The 16,655-nt window shown below is 53.0% G+C and overlaps 1 protein-coding gene across 1 annotated transcript in view; it reads left to right on the top strand.

Moving 5' to 3' along the window:
- The first annotated feature begins 2,145 nt into the window (after positions 1-2,145).
- Positions 2,146-16,655, top strand: part of LOC140394975 (beta-1,4-galactosyltransferase 2-like) — a 79,975-nt gene continuing 65,465 nt past the window's right edge. The window contains exon 1 of the mRNA XM_072482243.1: positions 2,146-2,334. Within this exon, the coding sequence (XP_072338344.1) occupies positions 2,184-2,334 (151 nt within the window). The 5' untranslated portion in view covers positions 2,146-2,183. The remainder of the gene's footprint in view (positions 2,335-16,655) is intronic.

The raw sequence follows: 16,655 nt of genomic DNA, 5'->3' as shown, positions 1-16,655 counted from the left end.
GGGGGTGGGAGGAGTGTGTGACTGGGGGAAGAGGAGACAGGGACAGACAGAGGGGGTGGGAGGTGGGAGGAGTGTGTGGCTGGGAGAGGAGACAGGGACAGACGGAGGGTGTGTGGAGGGTGGGAGGAGTGTGTGACTGGGAGAGGAGGAGACAGGGACAGACAGACATAGAGTGTGGGGGTGGGAGGAGTGTGTGACTGGGGGAAGAGGAGACAGGGACAGACAGGGTGTGTGGGGGGTGGGAGGAGTGTGTGGCTGGGAGAGGAGACAGGGACAGACGGAGGGTGTGTGGAGGGTGGGAGGAGTGTGTGGCTGGGGGAGGAGTGTGTGGCTGGGGGAGGAGTGTATGGCTGGGGGAGGAGGAGACAGGGACAGACAGAGGGGGTGGGAGGAGTGTGTGGCTGGGGGGGGGGGGGGAGGAGACAGGGACAGACAGAAGGTGTGGGAGGAGTATGTGGCTGGGGGAGGAGGAGACAGGGACAGACAGAGCGGGTGGGAGGAGTGTGACTGGAGGAGGAGGAGACAGGGACAGACAGAGGGGGTGGGAGGTGGGAGGAGTGTGTGGCTGGGGGAGGAGACAGGGACAGACACACAGGGTGTGGGGGGTGGGAGGATTGTGTGGCTGGGGGAGGAGGAGACAGAGACAGACAGATGGGGGGGTGGGAGGAGTGTGTGGCTGGTGGAGGAGGAGACAGGGACAGACAGAGGGTGCGAGGGGTGTGACTGGAGGAGGAGGAGACGGACAGATAGATGGGGTGGGAGGAGTGTGTGGCTGGGGAAGGAGACAGGGACAGACAGAGGGTGTGGGGGGTGGGAGGAGTGTGTGGCTGGGGGAGGAGACAGGGACAGACAGAGGGGGTGGGGGGTGGGAGGAGTGTGTGGCTGGGGGAGGAGACAGGGACAGACAGAGGGGGTGGGGGGTGGGAGGAGAGTGTGGCTGGGGGGGGGAGACAGGGACAGACAGAGGGGATAGGGGGTGGGAGGAGAGTGTGGCTGGGGAAGGAGACAGGGACAGACAGAGGGGGTAGGGGGTGGGGGGTGGGAGGAGTGTGTGGCTGGGGGAGGAGACAGGGACAGACAGAGGGGGTGGGGGGTGGGAGGAGAGTGTGGCTGGGGGGGGGGAGACAGGGACAGACAGAGGGGGTAGGGGGTGGGAGGAGAGTGTGGCTGGGGGGGGGGGGGAGACAGGGACAGACAGAGGGGGTAGGGGGTGGGAGGAGAGTGTGGCTGGGGGAGGAGACAGGGACAGACAGAGGGGGTAGGGGGTGGGAGGAGAGTGTGGCTGGGGGAGGAGACAGGGACAGACAGAGGGGGTGGGGGGTGGGAGGAGAGTGTGGCTGGGGGAGGAGACAGGGACAGACAGAGGGGGTGGGGGTTGGTTTGCTGTCAGGTTCCGCACAGCACAGAGTTGGGGTTTCGAAGCAGGAAGAGGAGCTGGAGCCGGGACTGGGAGGGCGGACAGGGAGACAGAGCTGCCGGTGAGGGAGGGGGGCATCGCTGCCGGGGGAGGGGAGGGGGGGGGCATCGCTGCCGGGGGAGGGGAGGGGAGGGGGGAGGGGGGGGGCATCGCTGCCGGGGGAGGGGAGGGGGGGGGGGCATCGCTGCCGGGGGGGGGGGGGGGAAGGGAGGGGGGGGCATCGCTGCCGGGGGAGGGGAGGGGGGGGCATCGCTGCCGGGGGAGGGGAGGGGGGGCATCGCTGCCGGGGTAGGGGAGGGGGGGCATCGCTGCCGGGGGAGGGGAGGGGGCATCGCTGCCGGGGGAGGGGAGGGGGGGGCATCGCTGCCGGGGGAGGGGAGGGGGGGGCATCGCAGTCGGGGGAGGGGAGGGGGGGGCATCGCTGCCGGGGGAGGGGAGGGGGGGGCATCGCTGCCGGGGGAGGGGAGGGGGGGGCATCGCTGCCGGGGGAGGGGAGGGGGGGGCATCGCTGCCGGGGGAGGGGAGGGGGGGCATCGCTGCCGGGGGGGGGGAAGGGGGGCATCGCTGCCGGGGGGGGGGAAGGGAGGGGGGGCATCGCTGCCGGGGGGGGGCGGGGGGATCGCTGCCCGGGGAGGGGGATAGCTGCCGGGGGGGGGGGGGATCGCTGCCCGGGGAGGGGGGGGATCGCTGCCGGGGGGGGGGGGTATATCTCTGCCGGGGGGGGGTCCCTGTCTCGGTCTCGCTGCTGCGGCTCCAGCTGACGGTGATGTTGCGGGAAATGAGGTGGAAAGTGTCGGTGGTGCTGCTGCTCTCCTGTCTGCTGCTCTGTCTCTGGCTCAACAACAGCAGCTTGAGCCAGTGGAGGACACAGCAGCACTGGCACTGGAAAGAGAGCAAAGCCACTGCAGAACCCACAGGTAGGTCTGGGGGAGGGGGAGTGGGGGACAGGGGTGGGGGACAGAGAGAGGGGAGGGGGGGTGGGGGACAGAGAGAGGGGAGGGGGAGTGTGGGACAGGGTTGGGGGACAGAGAAAGGGGTGGGGGACAGAGAGAGGGGTGGGGGACAGAGAGAGGGGTGGGGGACAGAGAGAGGGGTGGGGGACAGAGAGAGGGGTGGGGGACAGAGAGAGGGGTGGCAGAGAGAGGGGGGGCAGAGAGAGAGGGGGGGGCAGAGAGAGAGGGGGGGGCAGAGAGAGAGGGGGGGGGACAGAGAGAGAGGGGGGGACAGAGAGAGAGGGGGGGACAGAGAGAGGGGGGGGGGACAGAGAGGGGGGGGGACAGAGAGGGGGGGACAGAGAGAGGGGGGGGACAGAGAGAGAGGGGGGGCAGAGAGAGAGGGGGGGACAGAGAGAGGGGGGGCAGAGAGAGGGGGGGCAGAGAGAGGGGGGGGACAGAGAGAGGGGGGGACAGAGAGAGGGGGGGACAGCGAGAGAGAGGGGGGGGGACAGCGAGAGAGGGGGGGGCAGAGAGGGGGGGACAGAGAGAGGGGGAGACAGAGAGAGGGGTTGGGGGACAGAGCGGGGTGGGGGACAGAGCGGGGTGGGGGACAGAGAGAGGGATGGGGGACAGAGAGGGGTGGGGGACAGAGAGAGGGGGGCAGAGAGAGTGGGGGACAGAGAGAGGGGGGGACAGAGAGAGGGGGACAGAGAGAGGGGGGCAGAGGGTGGGGGTTGGAACAGGGGGGAGGGTGGGGGGAACAGGAGGGGGTCGGTGGGGGGGAACAGGAGGGGGGAACAGGAGAGGGTGGGGTGAACAGAGAGGGTGGGGGGAACAGAGAGGGGAGGGGAGTGGAGGGGGACAGAGAGGGGGGAGGGGGACAGAGAGGGGGGAGGGGGACAGAGAGGGGGGAGGGGGTGTGGGGGCAGAGAGGGGGGTGTGGGGGCAGAGAGGGGGGTGTGGGGGACAGAGAGGGGGGTGTGGGGGACAGAGCGGGGTGTGGGGGACAGAGAGCGGGGTGTGGGGGACAGAGAGGGGGGAGGGGGACAGAGAGGGGGAGGGGTGGGGGACAGAGAGGGGGAGGGGTGGGGGACAGAGAGGGGGAGGGGTGGGGGACAGAGAGGGGTGTGTGGGGGACAGAGAAGGGGGTGGGGGACAGAGATGGGGGGTGGGGACAGAGATGGGGGTGGGGACAGAGATGGGGGTGGGGACAGAGGGGGGCGGGGGGCAGAGGGGGTGGGGGCAGAAGCGGGAGGGGGGTGGGGGGCAGAAGCGGGAAGGGGGTGGGAGGCAGAAGCGGGAGGGGGATGGGGGGCAGAGAGGGTGGGGTGGGGTGGGGGACCGTGAGAGGGGTTGGGGTGGGGGACAGACAGAGAGGGGGAAGAGAGAGGGAGGGGTGGGCGACAGACCGAGACGGGGAACAGAGAGAGAGGGTGGGGTGGGGGACAGAGAGATAGGTGGGGGGGGACAGAGATGGGGTGAGGGGGATGGGGACAGAGGGGGGGATAGACAGAGAGGGTGGGTTGTGGGACAGAGAGAGGGTGTGGTGGAGGACATAGAGAGTGTGGGGTGGGGTGGGAGACAGAGAGGGAAGGGGACAGAGCGAGAGGATGGAGCACAGAACAGGAGAGTGGGGACAGAGAGAGAGAGGGTGGGGGGACAGAGAGAGAGGGTGGGGGGGACAGAGAGAGAGGGTGGGGAGACAGAGAGAGAGGGTGGGGGGACAGAGAGAGAGGGTGTGGGACAGAGACAGAGGGTGTGGGACAGAGACAGAGGGTGGGGTGGGGGACAGAGAGATAGGTGGGGGAGAGAGGACGGGGACAGAGAGAGAGGGTGGGGTGGGGGCAAAGAGAGGAGGGGTTGGGGGACAGGGAGAGAGGGGGGGACAGAGTGAGGGGGGAAGAGGGAGGGGGTGGGGGCAGAGAGAGGGGGTGGGGCAGAGAGAGAGTGGGAGGGGTGGGGGCAGAGAGAGGGGGGGTGGGGGCAGAGAGAGGGAGGGGTGGGGGAAGAGTGAGGGGGTGGGGCAGAGAGAGGGAGGGGTGGGGCAGAGAGAGGGAGGGGTGGGGGCAGAGGGAGTGTGGGGGCAGAGACAAAGGGAAGGAGGAAGGAGAAAAAGTGGGAGTGGAGGGGATTGAAAGGGTAGAGGGAAAATAGAGAGGGTGAGGGAGGGTGAAGAGTGGGAGTGAGTGAAAAGGGAAGCAGGATTTGCGAGGATGTGCAAAGAGGAGAAAGAGGGGTGAGAGAGAAATGAAAGAGGGGGCAGATTGGTGAGAGGGAGGACTGGAGAGAGATGGGGTGGGGCAGGAGAGAGAGAGGGAAGAGAGAAAGGGAGGAGTGGAAAGGGAATTGGTGCGATAGAGAAAGGGAGAGAGGGGAGTGGAGGATGGAGGGAGAGAACAGGGACAGCAGAGGTTAGGAATGGGGAAAGAGAGAAGCAGATGACCTGTCATCATCTCGGGGCTCTCTCCCCACAGAAAATGGCTGTTATGACTGTGCATTATTTATTAAGATTGTTCCAAGCTCTCCATAAGTATGAGAGCTGAGAGGCTAAGTGCTGTTTTGGTATCAATTTCTCACTGCTTTTAATAACAAATATCCTTGGTAAATGATTACAGAAGGAAATAGAATTTAACCTTTGCATCTCGCTTTTTCATCACATCCTCTCAACGAAAAGAAATGACTCAGTACTGTTTTGTGCAGCTACATATTGCAATCCTTTTTTTAAAGAAACGTATTTGTAGACTTTCTGGATCCAGGTTACCACATCACCGGCAATGTCTGAAGGCAGCGGTGTAATTTTTGTATCGAATCTTATATTGTGACTTCTCAAATAGGTGGACCGTAATTATTTACACTTTGGATAGAGAATCCGGGAAGCAGGGATGTTTTGGCAATGTGTTAGCTTCGTCCCGCCTTCCCCAAGGGTGGAAAAAGTTTGCAACGCCAGTTTCCACAATAAATATGGGTGCAAGAACATTTAATGGAAATGTAAAAACTAAGGACAGAATGTGTGTCGAGAAAAATGTGACTGACTTTCCCTTGGACCTAATTATAGAATTTCATAGAATTTACAGTGCAGAAGGAGGCCATTCGGCCCATCAAGTCTACACCGGCTCTTTTGAAAGAGCACACTACCCAAACCCACACCTCCACCCTATCCCCATAACCCAGTAACCCCACCCAACATTAAGGACAATTTTGGACACTAAGGGCAATTTAGCATGGCCAATCCACCTAACCTGCACATCTTTGGACTGTGGGAGGAAACCGGAGCACCCGGAGGAAACCCACGCACACATGGGGAGGATGTGCAGACTCCACACAGACAGTGACCCAAGCCGGGAATCGAACCTGGGACCCTGGAGCTGTGAAGCAATTGTGCTAACCACCATGCTACCGTGCTGCCATCCCTCATGCTGTGACCCTACTTTCTTGTCCATGTACGAACTGCTGTCTAAATATAAGGAGCTGTGCGTGTTGAAAGCCCCGGGTAGCTGTCCCTCTTCCTACCTTTAGATATTGGTAAGAATACAGTCACCAGAGACCATTGTTTACGAATGGATTTACCAAACTATTGCTTGCCAAATCTACTAGAATTCTTTGAAGATGGAACTAGTCCAGTTGATCAGAGAGAATCGGTTGATGTGGCTTATTTTGATTTTCAAAAGGCTTTCAACAAAGTCTCACGTGGCAGATTACTATGTAAAGTAAAGCACGTGGGATTGCAGGTAGTGTCTTGAGGTGGATAAAAAGCTGGTTAGCAGACAGGAAATAAAGAGTTGGATTAAATGGGTCTTTTTTTTCCGATTGGCAGGCTGTGACAAGTGGGGTACTGCTGAGATCTGTGCTAGGACCCCAACTGTTCACATTATATACTAATGATTTGAACAAGGGAACTAAATGTATTATCTCTAAATTTGTGAGTGATGCAAATTTGGGTGGGGGAGTGAGCTGTGAGGAGGATGCAGAGATGCTTCAGTGGTATTTGGACAGGCTGAGCGAGTGGGCACATGCATGGCAGATGCAGTATAATGTGGATAAATGTGAGGTTATCCACTTCAGTAGCAAAAATAAGGTGGCAGATTCTTATTCGAATGGGTGTAAATTGAGAGAGGTGGATACTCAGCAAGACCTTGGTGTCCTCGTACATCACTCACTGAAAGTAAGCGCACAGGTACAGCAGGCAGTAAAGACGGCAAATGGTATGTTGGCCTTCATAGCGAGAGGATTTGAGTATAGGAATAGAGATGTTTTACTACAATTGTATAGGGAGTTGGTGAGGCCACACTTGTGTGCAGTTTTGGTGCCCTTATCTGAGGAAGGATGTTCTTTCTATGGAGGAAGTGCAGCAAAGGTTTACCAGACTGATTCCTGGGATGGCGGGACTGTCATATGATTGTGATTGATTTATTATTGTCACATGTATTAGTATAAAGTGAAAAGTATTATTTCTTGCATGCTATACAGACAACGCATACCGTCCATAGGGAAGGAAGGAGAGACTAAATCGGTTAGGGTTATATTCATTAGAGTTTAGAAGAGTGAGAGGGAATCTCATAGAAACTTATAACATTCTAGCAGGATTAGACAGGATAGATTCAGAAAGAACGTTCCCGATGGTGGGGGAGTCCAGAACAAGGGGTCATAGTTTGAGGATAAGGGGATAAACCTTTTGGGACTGAGGTGAGGAGAAATTTCTTCACCCAGAGAGTGGTGAATCTGTGGAATTCACTACCACAGAAAGTAGTTGCGGCCAAAACATTGCGTGATTTCAAGAAGGGATTACATATACTTCCTGTTTGCAGCATTACCAGAAAGCTCTCTCCAATATTCTGGCAATTATCTATTAACCAATATTGCTAAATACTGGATCAGCAGGCTCATTGTCGCGTCACTGTTTGTGAGAGCTTGCTATGCGCCAATTGATTGGCATATTTCCAATGTTACAGCGGTGACCGCGCTTCAAAATGTGTCTTGTTAGCTATGTGAAGCTCTTTGGGCAGCAGCTGTTTAATTGCACGTTCTGCTTGATGCAAATTGGAATTCACCAAACCTTTATTCCCATGGGTCCTTCGCAGGTGCCTTTAATGAAACCGTTCGCTGGACGAGGGCCAATCCAAAGCAAGATTGGGTCTGGTTTAGCACAGTGGGCTAAACAGCTGGCTTGTAATGCAGAACAAGGCCAGCCACACGTGTTCAATTCCCGTACCTGCCTCCCCGAACAGGCGCCGGAACGTGGCGACTAGGAGCTTTTCACAGTAACTTCATTGAAGCCTACGTGTGACAATAAGCGATTGTTATTATTAATAAGATCGATTATACGCACTGCCTCTGTTTTCAGCGACTGAAACATTTTGCTTGCTTTTCCAGTTCTGGTAATTGTATGTGTTTTGTGGTCACAGTGAATTCTTAATTTTCCTGTGACCACTGCAAACCTTGATTATTAGACAGAGTAGAGTCGGGCTGTCCAGGGGTGATATCGGGGAGCACTCCTTTTTAAATAAATACACGCCAACCAAATGTTAAAGGCAAATCATGTTTGGCTAACATGAATATGTCGGATTTCAAAAGGTGTCTATAAAATACCAAATGGTAGGCTTGTTCGGAGAATTGCAGTGGGATTCTCCGCTTTACGCTGAAATGACCCGACACCGGCGTGAAAACCGACGCGAGCCACTCCGGCGTCAACAGCCCCCGAAAGTGAGGAATTCTCCACTTACCTCCACTTTCTCGGGGGCTAGGTGGATGCCAGAAGGGTTGGCGCCGCTCCAGCTGGCGCCGAAGGGACTGCGCGAGTTCGCGCATGCGGCAAAGGGCCCTCAGCCTGTCCAAAACCGTCGCCGTGTTTTGTCGCATGCATGGGGGGGCTCTCTTCTCCGCGACAGCCATTGCGGAGTCCTACAGGGACAGGCACAGAAGGAAGAAGTCCCCCCACGGTGGGCCCCGATTGGGGGCCAGGCCACCGTGGGCACCCCCCCGGTGGGGTCTGATCCCCCCCGAGGAACGCCCCAGCTGACTTACCTGCCAGGTCCCGCCGTGTGGGACCATGCGTAACCCACGTCGGCGGGACTGGCCAAAAACGGACGGCCGCTCGGCCCATCGGGGCCCAGAGAATTGTCGGGGGGGCCGCTGCCAATGGCCCCCAACCGGCGTGCATGAACCCCCGCCCGGAAAACGGTGCCGGAGAATACTTAACAGTGAAAATGAAACACTAACTCATAACTGCTGTCTTTTAACTCCAATTAAGCAAAACCCACCTCTGGTCAAAATCCACTTTTAAATACCGTTAGCAAACACAGGGCTACCTGCTGTCCACTTGAGTAGAGTTTTTTTTACAAGACGGACTGCAAAGAGAGAGAAATCCGGTCAAGAAATAGACTACAGCGTCTTGTCTGTGTCAGACTACTGTTTAACCAGTTAGCTTTTTGAAAAACCTCTTTCTATCACCAGGCAAAATCAAAATTGTTTTGAGAGAAACTGCTGGTCTGTTCACATCCCAATCTTTAACTGAACTCAACATCTGACTGCTTCCGTCCCTGGCTCCTCCCGTTGACTACATCATCTTACTCAGGCCAAACACACTGTCTCTAATTATCTACTCCCCAGGAAACCTTTAGTTAAACAAAATGCCATCAGCCCAACTTCAGGTAGACACTCTACATAGTTGAAATGAATGATGATTTCATTTTTACGATGCTTTAATTGCACCTCTGTAGCCAAAGTGTCTGCTGATCTTGCAAACCAGGATTTTTAAAACCATTACAGCAGCAGTCACATGCTAACATAGGCTTTTAATCCCCACTGCAGCAAATACATATAGAATAGAATAGAATTTACAGTGCAGAAGGAGGCCATTCGGCCCATCGGGTCGGCACCAGCTCCTCGAAAGAGCATCCCACTTAAGCCCATGCCTCCACCCTATTCCCGTGACCCCAAATAATACAACATATACCTGAAATTTCTACACTCGTCACAGTGTGCTCAATTGACCTGGACCTTGGTGGATGGGACATGATTCCAAAGTTTGCAGATGACATGAAACTCATAGTAACAGATTTTAAGGACATAAGACAGGACAGTGAACTGGACAGACACGAGCATTGCCACAATTTTTAGTTTTTGTTAGCACTCGTGTGAAGCCCCATGGGAGGTTTGTGCTAAAGGTGATGCATAGATGCGGGTGGTTGTTGTGGTAAGAGTTTGGCTGTTTGTGGCTAGCTTTGTCCGAGGCTACCGTCCCTTCGTAACTGATATTCCGACACGGAATTGGGGTGTGAGGCAGGCGTGCCTGACCTGGCCTGCGTTACTGCTGCTGATCTTGACTCTCACTGGGCCCGTTGCCGCCTTCCCTTTTATACGAACATTAATTTTAAAATTGAAAACCTTGCAATTATGTTGACGTACCCCAGAGGTGAGTCAGCAGGGCGTCGTCTACGGTGGAGGGTTTCAGTTATGAAGAGAGGCTGGTTAAACTCGGTTTAGTTTTCCCTGGAGCAGTGCAGGCTGATACGGGACCTGATTGAGATGTATCAAATTATGAGAGGCATAGATACGGTGGATAGGAAGGTGCTTTTCCCCTTATCGGGGGGGGGGGGTTCAATAACTGGGCGGGGGTAGGGGTATAGATTTACGGTAAGGGGCAGCAGATTTAGAGGGGATTTGAGGAAAATCTTTTCCACCCAGAGAGTGGTGGGGGTCTGGAACTCACTGCCTGAATGGTCGATAAAGGCGGGAACTCTCGACATTTAAGAAGCATTTAGATGAGCCCTTGTAACATCGCAGCATACAAGGCTACGACCAAGTGCTGGAAAATAGGATTAGAATAGATAGGTGTCTGATGGCCAGCACAGACACGCTGGGCCAAAGGGCCTCTTTCCATGCTGTGAAAACTCTAGACTCCACGACTCAATGGCACCTTTTGTGTCGCCTTAAAGTGCTTTGCAGCCGATTTAGTACTTGCCTGGTCATTGTGATAATAATATTTATTAGTGTCAAGGTGTAGGACACAGCAAGATCACAGGAATGTTTTTTTAAAAATTCTTTCGTGAGATGTGCACTTCGCTGGCAAGGTCAGCATTTGTTGCTCACCCCTAGTTGCCGTTGAACTGCGTGGCTTGCTCTGACATTTCAAAGGACAGGTAAGAAGCAACCACATTGCTTGTGGGTCTGGAGTTAGGCCAGGTCAGGATGGCCGATTTCCTTCCCTAAAGGAGAGTGAACCAGATGGGTTTTTATGACGATTGATGGGTAGTTTCATCGTTCTTCTCTGCCTGCATTTGATTTTGCTGAGTGATGTTGGTTATGGGATAAATATTGGTCCGTGACACCAGGGAGGAGGACCCCCTCCCTGCTCTTCCTCGAATTGTGGCCATGACACCATTCAAGTACACGTCTGAAGGTAGATGGGGCCCTCGGTTTAATGTCTCCTCTACCAGATGGCACCTCTGCTGTTGCTGCCCTCTCTCGGTGCTGCACTGGCAACGTCAGCCTGGATTTTGTGCTCAGGACCCCGGAGTGAGGCTTGAATTTGATTGTGGAGGCGACAGCACTGCGCACCAAGCCAGAGGTGACAGACACATTACAATTTAATTGGAAAGATCCTCTGAGCCTTTGTTGTTTACTTTGGCCACTTTCAGCTTGATTAAACCCAGATGTCCTTGCTGGACATTGAAGAGTTTGGTGTCTTCCTCAACAGGTAGACAACATTAACGTCTTGACTATAAAAACAATGCCGCACCAAAGTCTAACTTATATGCTACATACAAGCTGAAACATTCCTCGTAAGTCCATACTGGCCAGTGTATGGTGCAGTCAGCTTTGTATTATCTGGCATTCGACCAACCAAAATTCGTTAATACCAGAATTTCTGATGTTCCCCTAACACTACTCCAACAATCGCTTCTCGGCCGCGAAGACCAAGCGTCAGATCAAGTCCAAGATGCGGTGCAATGCCTTTTCTTGCCAGCTTGGATCGTGTATGTCTCCCTAGTGCAGACCATGAATTGGGTTCAAGAGGGATTTAGGGTTTGCCCCATCCACTCTGCGCATTGACTTTGTAACTTTTAAGAATGGGATAAAATAACACTACTCACACCAACTGGAAGAAATTACGAGGTTTTTCTGAACCCGTACATTATACTTAATTATTTTACACTTTAATTAATTTATGTTTTAATGTACTATTAAAGGTAAGATTTCTCTACTTTCTGAGTGCTTGAATATGAGCTCACGTTACAGGCATTGCACTGTATCCATTGGTAAATGCAACTCTCCGTTAACCAGGTTTTTGGTTAAGTTATTCTGACACGTGCCAGCTAATCATAGTTCGTGGCAGGGTGGGGCAGGATGTGGGCCGGGAGGTAGACAGCCTGGCGTCATGCGCCACCCGCAAAGCTCCAGCAATCTGAGCTGTGGAACCCAGGTCTGCTCATGTTTAAACTTCTTACTGATTCGTCCTTTTTGGAATTTCCAATGTTTGATGACAAACTCCTGGAGGTTGCCCTGAAGCCTCCCAATCACAGAGAGGATTGATCTCCGGGGGCTTGCTAATAGCAAGCTGGGAAGGAAAGGGCTTTGCCACATCGCATGCAGGATCCATCCTGTGCCCGCCAGTGTCACAATTAAAGAGTTGACAGCGAGTGGGCACAGATTTAAGGTGATTGGCAGAGGCGACATGAGGGGAACTTTTTTTTAACAGGATATTTTTGAGGATTTGGATATTTAATTGGTGACGGATATGACTAGCTTGCCATTGATATAGTATGGATTGTACAGCAAGTTTTGCTCAGGTCAGTGGAAGCCGATTCATTATTAACTTTCAAAATTAATTGGCTTAAATATTTGAAAAGAAAAAAATGGCAGTGGTCCAAGTGAAAATCTTAAGGGGGACCGTTTCGGTGGAACCAATTGGATGGAATGGATGAGTCAGTGTCGAAGTAAAATGATTCCAAAACATTTCTCCAAATGCCTCCTTTGGTTCCACTTTAACTTTACCAAACTAATCTTGTACGAAGCAAGGAATGCTTTGAGAGCCGAGGCTCTTGACTAGTGAAATGCAATACCAGGTGAAAATCACGGTACAAAGGTCATGCAGTGCCTGGTATCTGGTTAATTGTCAACCATAACATATAAGGCCTTGATGAGACCACATCTAGAATAATGTATGCAGTTCTGGTCTCCTTTTCTGAGGAAGGATGTTCTTGCTCTCAAGGGTGTGCAGCGAAGGGTTACCAGACTGATTCCGGATATGGCGGGACTGACGTCTGAGGAGAGATTGACTAGGTTGGGATTGTTCTTGCTGGAGTTCAGAAGAATGAGGGGGGATCTCATAGAGACTTATAAAATTCTAAGGGGGCACGAAAAGGGACTTGCGAATAAGAAGCGGGAAAACTCTTAAATTATTCTATAAATGCATTAAGGGGAAGAGGTTAACCAGGGAAGGAGAAGAGATGATTAGAGACAAAGGGGGCAATCATAGAATACCTACCTACAGTGCAGAAGGAGTCCATTCGACCCATCAAGTCTGCACTGCAACCCTGAAAGAGCACTCTACCCAGGCCCAGTCACCCGCCTATCATCGCAACCCCACTTAGTTGGACACTAAGGGGTAATTGAGTGTGGCAAATCCACCTCTCATGCTCAATTTTGGACTGTGGGAGGAACCTGGAGCACCCGGAGGAAACCCACGCAGACACGCGGAGAACGTGCAAACTTCACACAGTCACCCAAGACCGGAAACTAACCACTGTGCCACCCATCTGTGTGTGAAGAGTATGAATACATCTCAGTGGTCTTCATTCAGGAGAAGGGGGGCGTAGCTACAGAATTCATAATGGGACTGTGAAGACCTTGAGATGCTTAACATAGTGTTATAACCTAAGAAAAAATGCTGGAAAATCTCAGCAGGTCTGGCAGCATCTGTAGGGAGAGAAAAGAGCCAACGTTTCGAGTCCAGGTGACCCTTTGTCAAAGTTTTAGAACCTGCCTGGATCCTGTTGGCTGGCAACAATTAGTTTCCCATGATTTATTTTGGGGATTATGAGCTCCCCCAGTGAGGGGTGTGTGGGGCAATCACTAGTAGTTGCAGCTGTATAAATAGAGCTGGCCAGTGTGGCGCCGGCTAGAGAAGGAAGCAGTGATGAACTACTGCTGCTGTGTACATATTATTGTAAACAAAGTTACTTTCCGTTTGACTCTGCAAACTCGTGCTGGATGCTTCGCGGCCCTCACAAAACACAGGAAATGAGGAGGTATTGGAGGCTTTGCCGGGTTTAAAAATAGACAAATCCCCAGGCCCGGATGAATTGCATCCCAGGCTGCTGTGGGAGGCGAGACAGGAAATTGCAGGGGCTCTGACGCAAGTTTTCAATTCCTGCCTGGCCACAGGGGAAGTGACAGGACTGGAAAACAGCTAATATTGTTCCACCTTTCAAGAAAGGTTGTAGAGATAAATCAGAGGATTACAGACCGCAGGGCGGCACGGTGGTTAGCACTGCGGCCTCACGGCGCTGAGGACCCAGGTTCAATCCCGGCCCTGGGTCACTGTCCGCGTGGAGTTTGCACATTCACCTGTGTCTGCGTGGGCCTTATATTGGCCACGCTAAACTGCCCCCTAATTAGAAAAAGAAAAGAATTGAGTACTCTAAATTTATATTTAAAAAAAAAAAGAATTGGAGACCAGTGAGTCTCACGTCAGTGGTAAGGAAACTATTGGAAAAAATTCTGAGGAGAGAATTAAGTTCCACTTGGTAAAGCACGGGTTGATTCGAGATAATCAGCATGGCTTTGTCAGAGGGAGCTCATGCCCAACAAATTTGATAGACTTTTGTGATTAAGAGACCGAGTGTGTGGTCGTGCTGGATGCTTCGCGGCCCTCACAAAACACAGGAAATGAGGAGGTAATGGAGGCTTTGCCGGGTTTAAAAATAGACAAATCCCCAGGCCCGGATGAATTGCATCCCAGGCTGCTGTGGGAGGCGAGACAGGAAATGTAGTTGATGTCGTCTATATGGATTTTAGCAAAGCCTTTGACAAGTTCCCACATGGGAGACTGATTGAGAAGGTGGAAGCACACGGAATTCAAGGAAACCGGTTGAGGTGGATCTGAAACTAGCTTAATAGTAGGACACAAAGGGTGCTGGCTGAAGGATGTTTGAGTAACTGGAGGCCGGTGTCCAGCGGTGTACCATATGTGTATATGTGTATGATACGATCTAGACGAGAACAATGGGGGGAATGATAAGTTTGCAGACGACACCAAGATTGGTAAAGTGGTTAATAGTGAAGAAGCAGGTCGTAGGTAACATGAAGAAATAGATGGGTTGGTCAGGTGGACAGAGAAGTGGCAAATGCTGTTTAACCCTGATAAGTGGAAGATTATGCTCTTTGAAAGAAGAAACAGGACAAGGGAGTGTGTAATGAATGGCAGGACGTTAGAAAGCTCAGTGGAACAGATGAATCTTGTTCACAGATCCCTGAAGGTGGCAGAGCAGATGAATAGGGTGGTTAAGACGACATATGGGTCACTGGCATACAATATAAGAGCAAGGAGGTTATGTTGGAGCTGTACAGAACATTGGTTAGGTCACAGCTGGAGTACTGTGTGCAGTTCTGGTCACCTCACTATAGGAAGGAGGTGACTGCACTGGAGGGGGTAGAGAGGAGATTCACCAGGATGTTGCCTGGGATGGAGCATCTGAGCTATAAGGAGAATAAGGTTATGAGGGGTTTGGACAGGGTAAATAGGAAGCAGCTGTTCCCTTTGGTTGAGGGGGTCAATCACAAGGGGGTGTAGTTTTAGGGCGAGGAGCAGGAAATTCCGAATGTCTGGGAAGGTACTGGAGACCCCACAACCTTTAAAAAGCATTTTGATGAGCATTTGAAACACCATCACATTCAAGGATATGGGACAAGTGCTGGTAAATGGAACTGGTGCGACATTAAGGGTAGTTATCATAGAATCATAGAATTTACAGTGCAGATGGAGTCCATTCGGCCCATCGAGTCTGCACCGGCCCTTACAAAGAGCACCCTACTGAAGCCCACGTATCTACTCTATTCCCAGAACCCAGTAACCCCCACTGAACATTTTTTGAACACGAAGGGCAATTTATCATGGTCAATCCACCTAACTTGCACATCTTTGGACTGTGGGAGGAAACCCACTCAGACATGGGGAGAATGTACAGACTCCGCACAGACAATGACCCAGCCGGGAATCGAACGTGGTCCCACGGTGGAGAGAAAAGTATCTCGAGCTGATGTTGTTTGTGCGGACACTCGCCCTCGGCTCCTTATATAGTAGCGTTACCCAGTTCACAAATCTTGGTCCAATCCCAAACTGCTCCAAAACTGCTATCAAGTACCCCCATTCTACCCGGTCGAACGCCTTCTCAGCATCCAATGCCACAACCACCTCTGTTTCCTTCCCCTCTGCCGGTGCCGTAACGATGTTCAATACTCTTCTAATGTTTGAAAACAGCTGCCTCCCTCTCACGAACCCCGTCTGATCTTCACCTATCACCTTCGGGAGGCACTCCTCCAGCCTACCCGCCAGTACCTTCGCCAATACTTTTGCGTCCACATTCAGAAGTGATATGGGACTATACGACCCACACTCCATCGGATCCTTATTTTTTTTAGCAACAGGGAGATTGATGCCTGCCCCAAAGTTTGTGGTAACACCCCCTTCCCTATCGTCTCTTCAAACATCCCCACCATCAGGGGTGCCAGCTTATCCTTGATTTTTTAATAATATTCCACCGGAAACCCATCCGGCCCTGCCACCTTCCCCGACTGCATCCTCCCAATCGCATCCTTTATCTCCTGCTCCACTATCGCTCCTTCTAATGTAGCCCTGTCCCCCCCCTCTAACCTCGGGTACTCCAACCCATCTAGAAATTCCTGCATCTCACGGTCTTCCCCAGGTGGCTCTGACCTGTACAACTTCTCATAAAATTCCTCAAAAGCCTTGTTAATCAGATCCGGAGCCACCACCAACTTCCCCGCCCTATCCCTCACCTGCACAATTTTCCTTGCCGTTGCTTCCCTCTGGAGCTGATCTGCCGATCTGGAAGCGTACTCTTTTGCTGACCATTACCGCTACCCCTCGAGCCCTTCCATCAAGTCCAGAGTGAAACATCTGACTAACCCAGCCCTTTTTAAGTCTCACCTCGTCCTTCACCCTCAAGTGAGTCTCCTGCAGCATTGCTACATCGGCTTTCAAACTCTTAAGATGCGCAAGCACCCTTGACCTCGTGACATGACCTCCTAACCCCCTCACATTCTACGTGACTATCCTAACT

This window comes from Scyliorhinus torazame, chromosome 18, assembly GCF_047496885.1.
Source record: "Scyliorhinus torazame isolate Kashiwa2021f chromosome 18, sScyTor2.1, whole genome shotgun sequence".
Lineage (NCBI taxonomy): Eukaryota > Metazoa > Chordata > Chondrichthyes > Carcharhiniformes > Scyliorhinidae > Scyliorhinus > Scyliorhinus torazame.
This window is presented reverse-complemented; position numbering and strand designations above follow the sequence as displayed.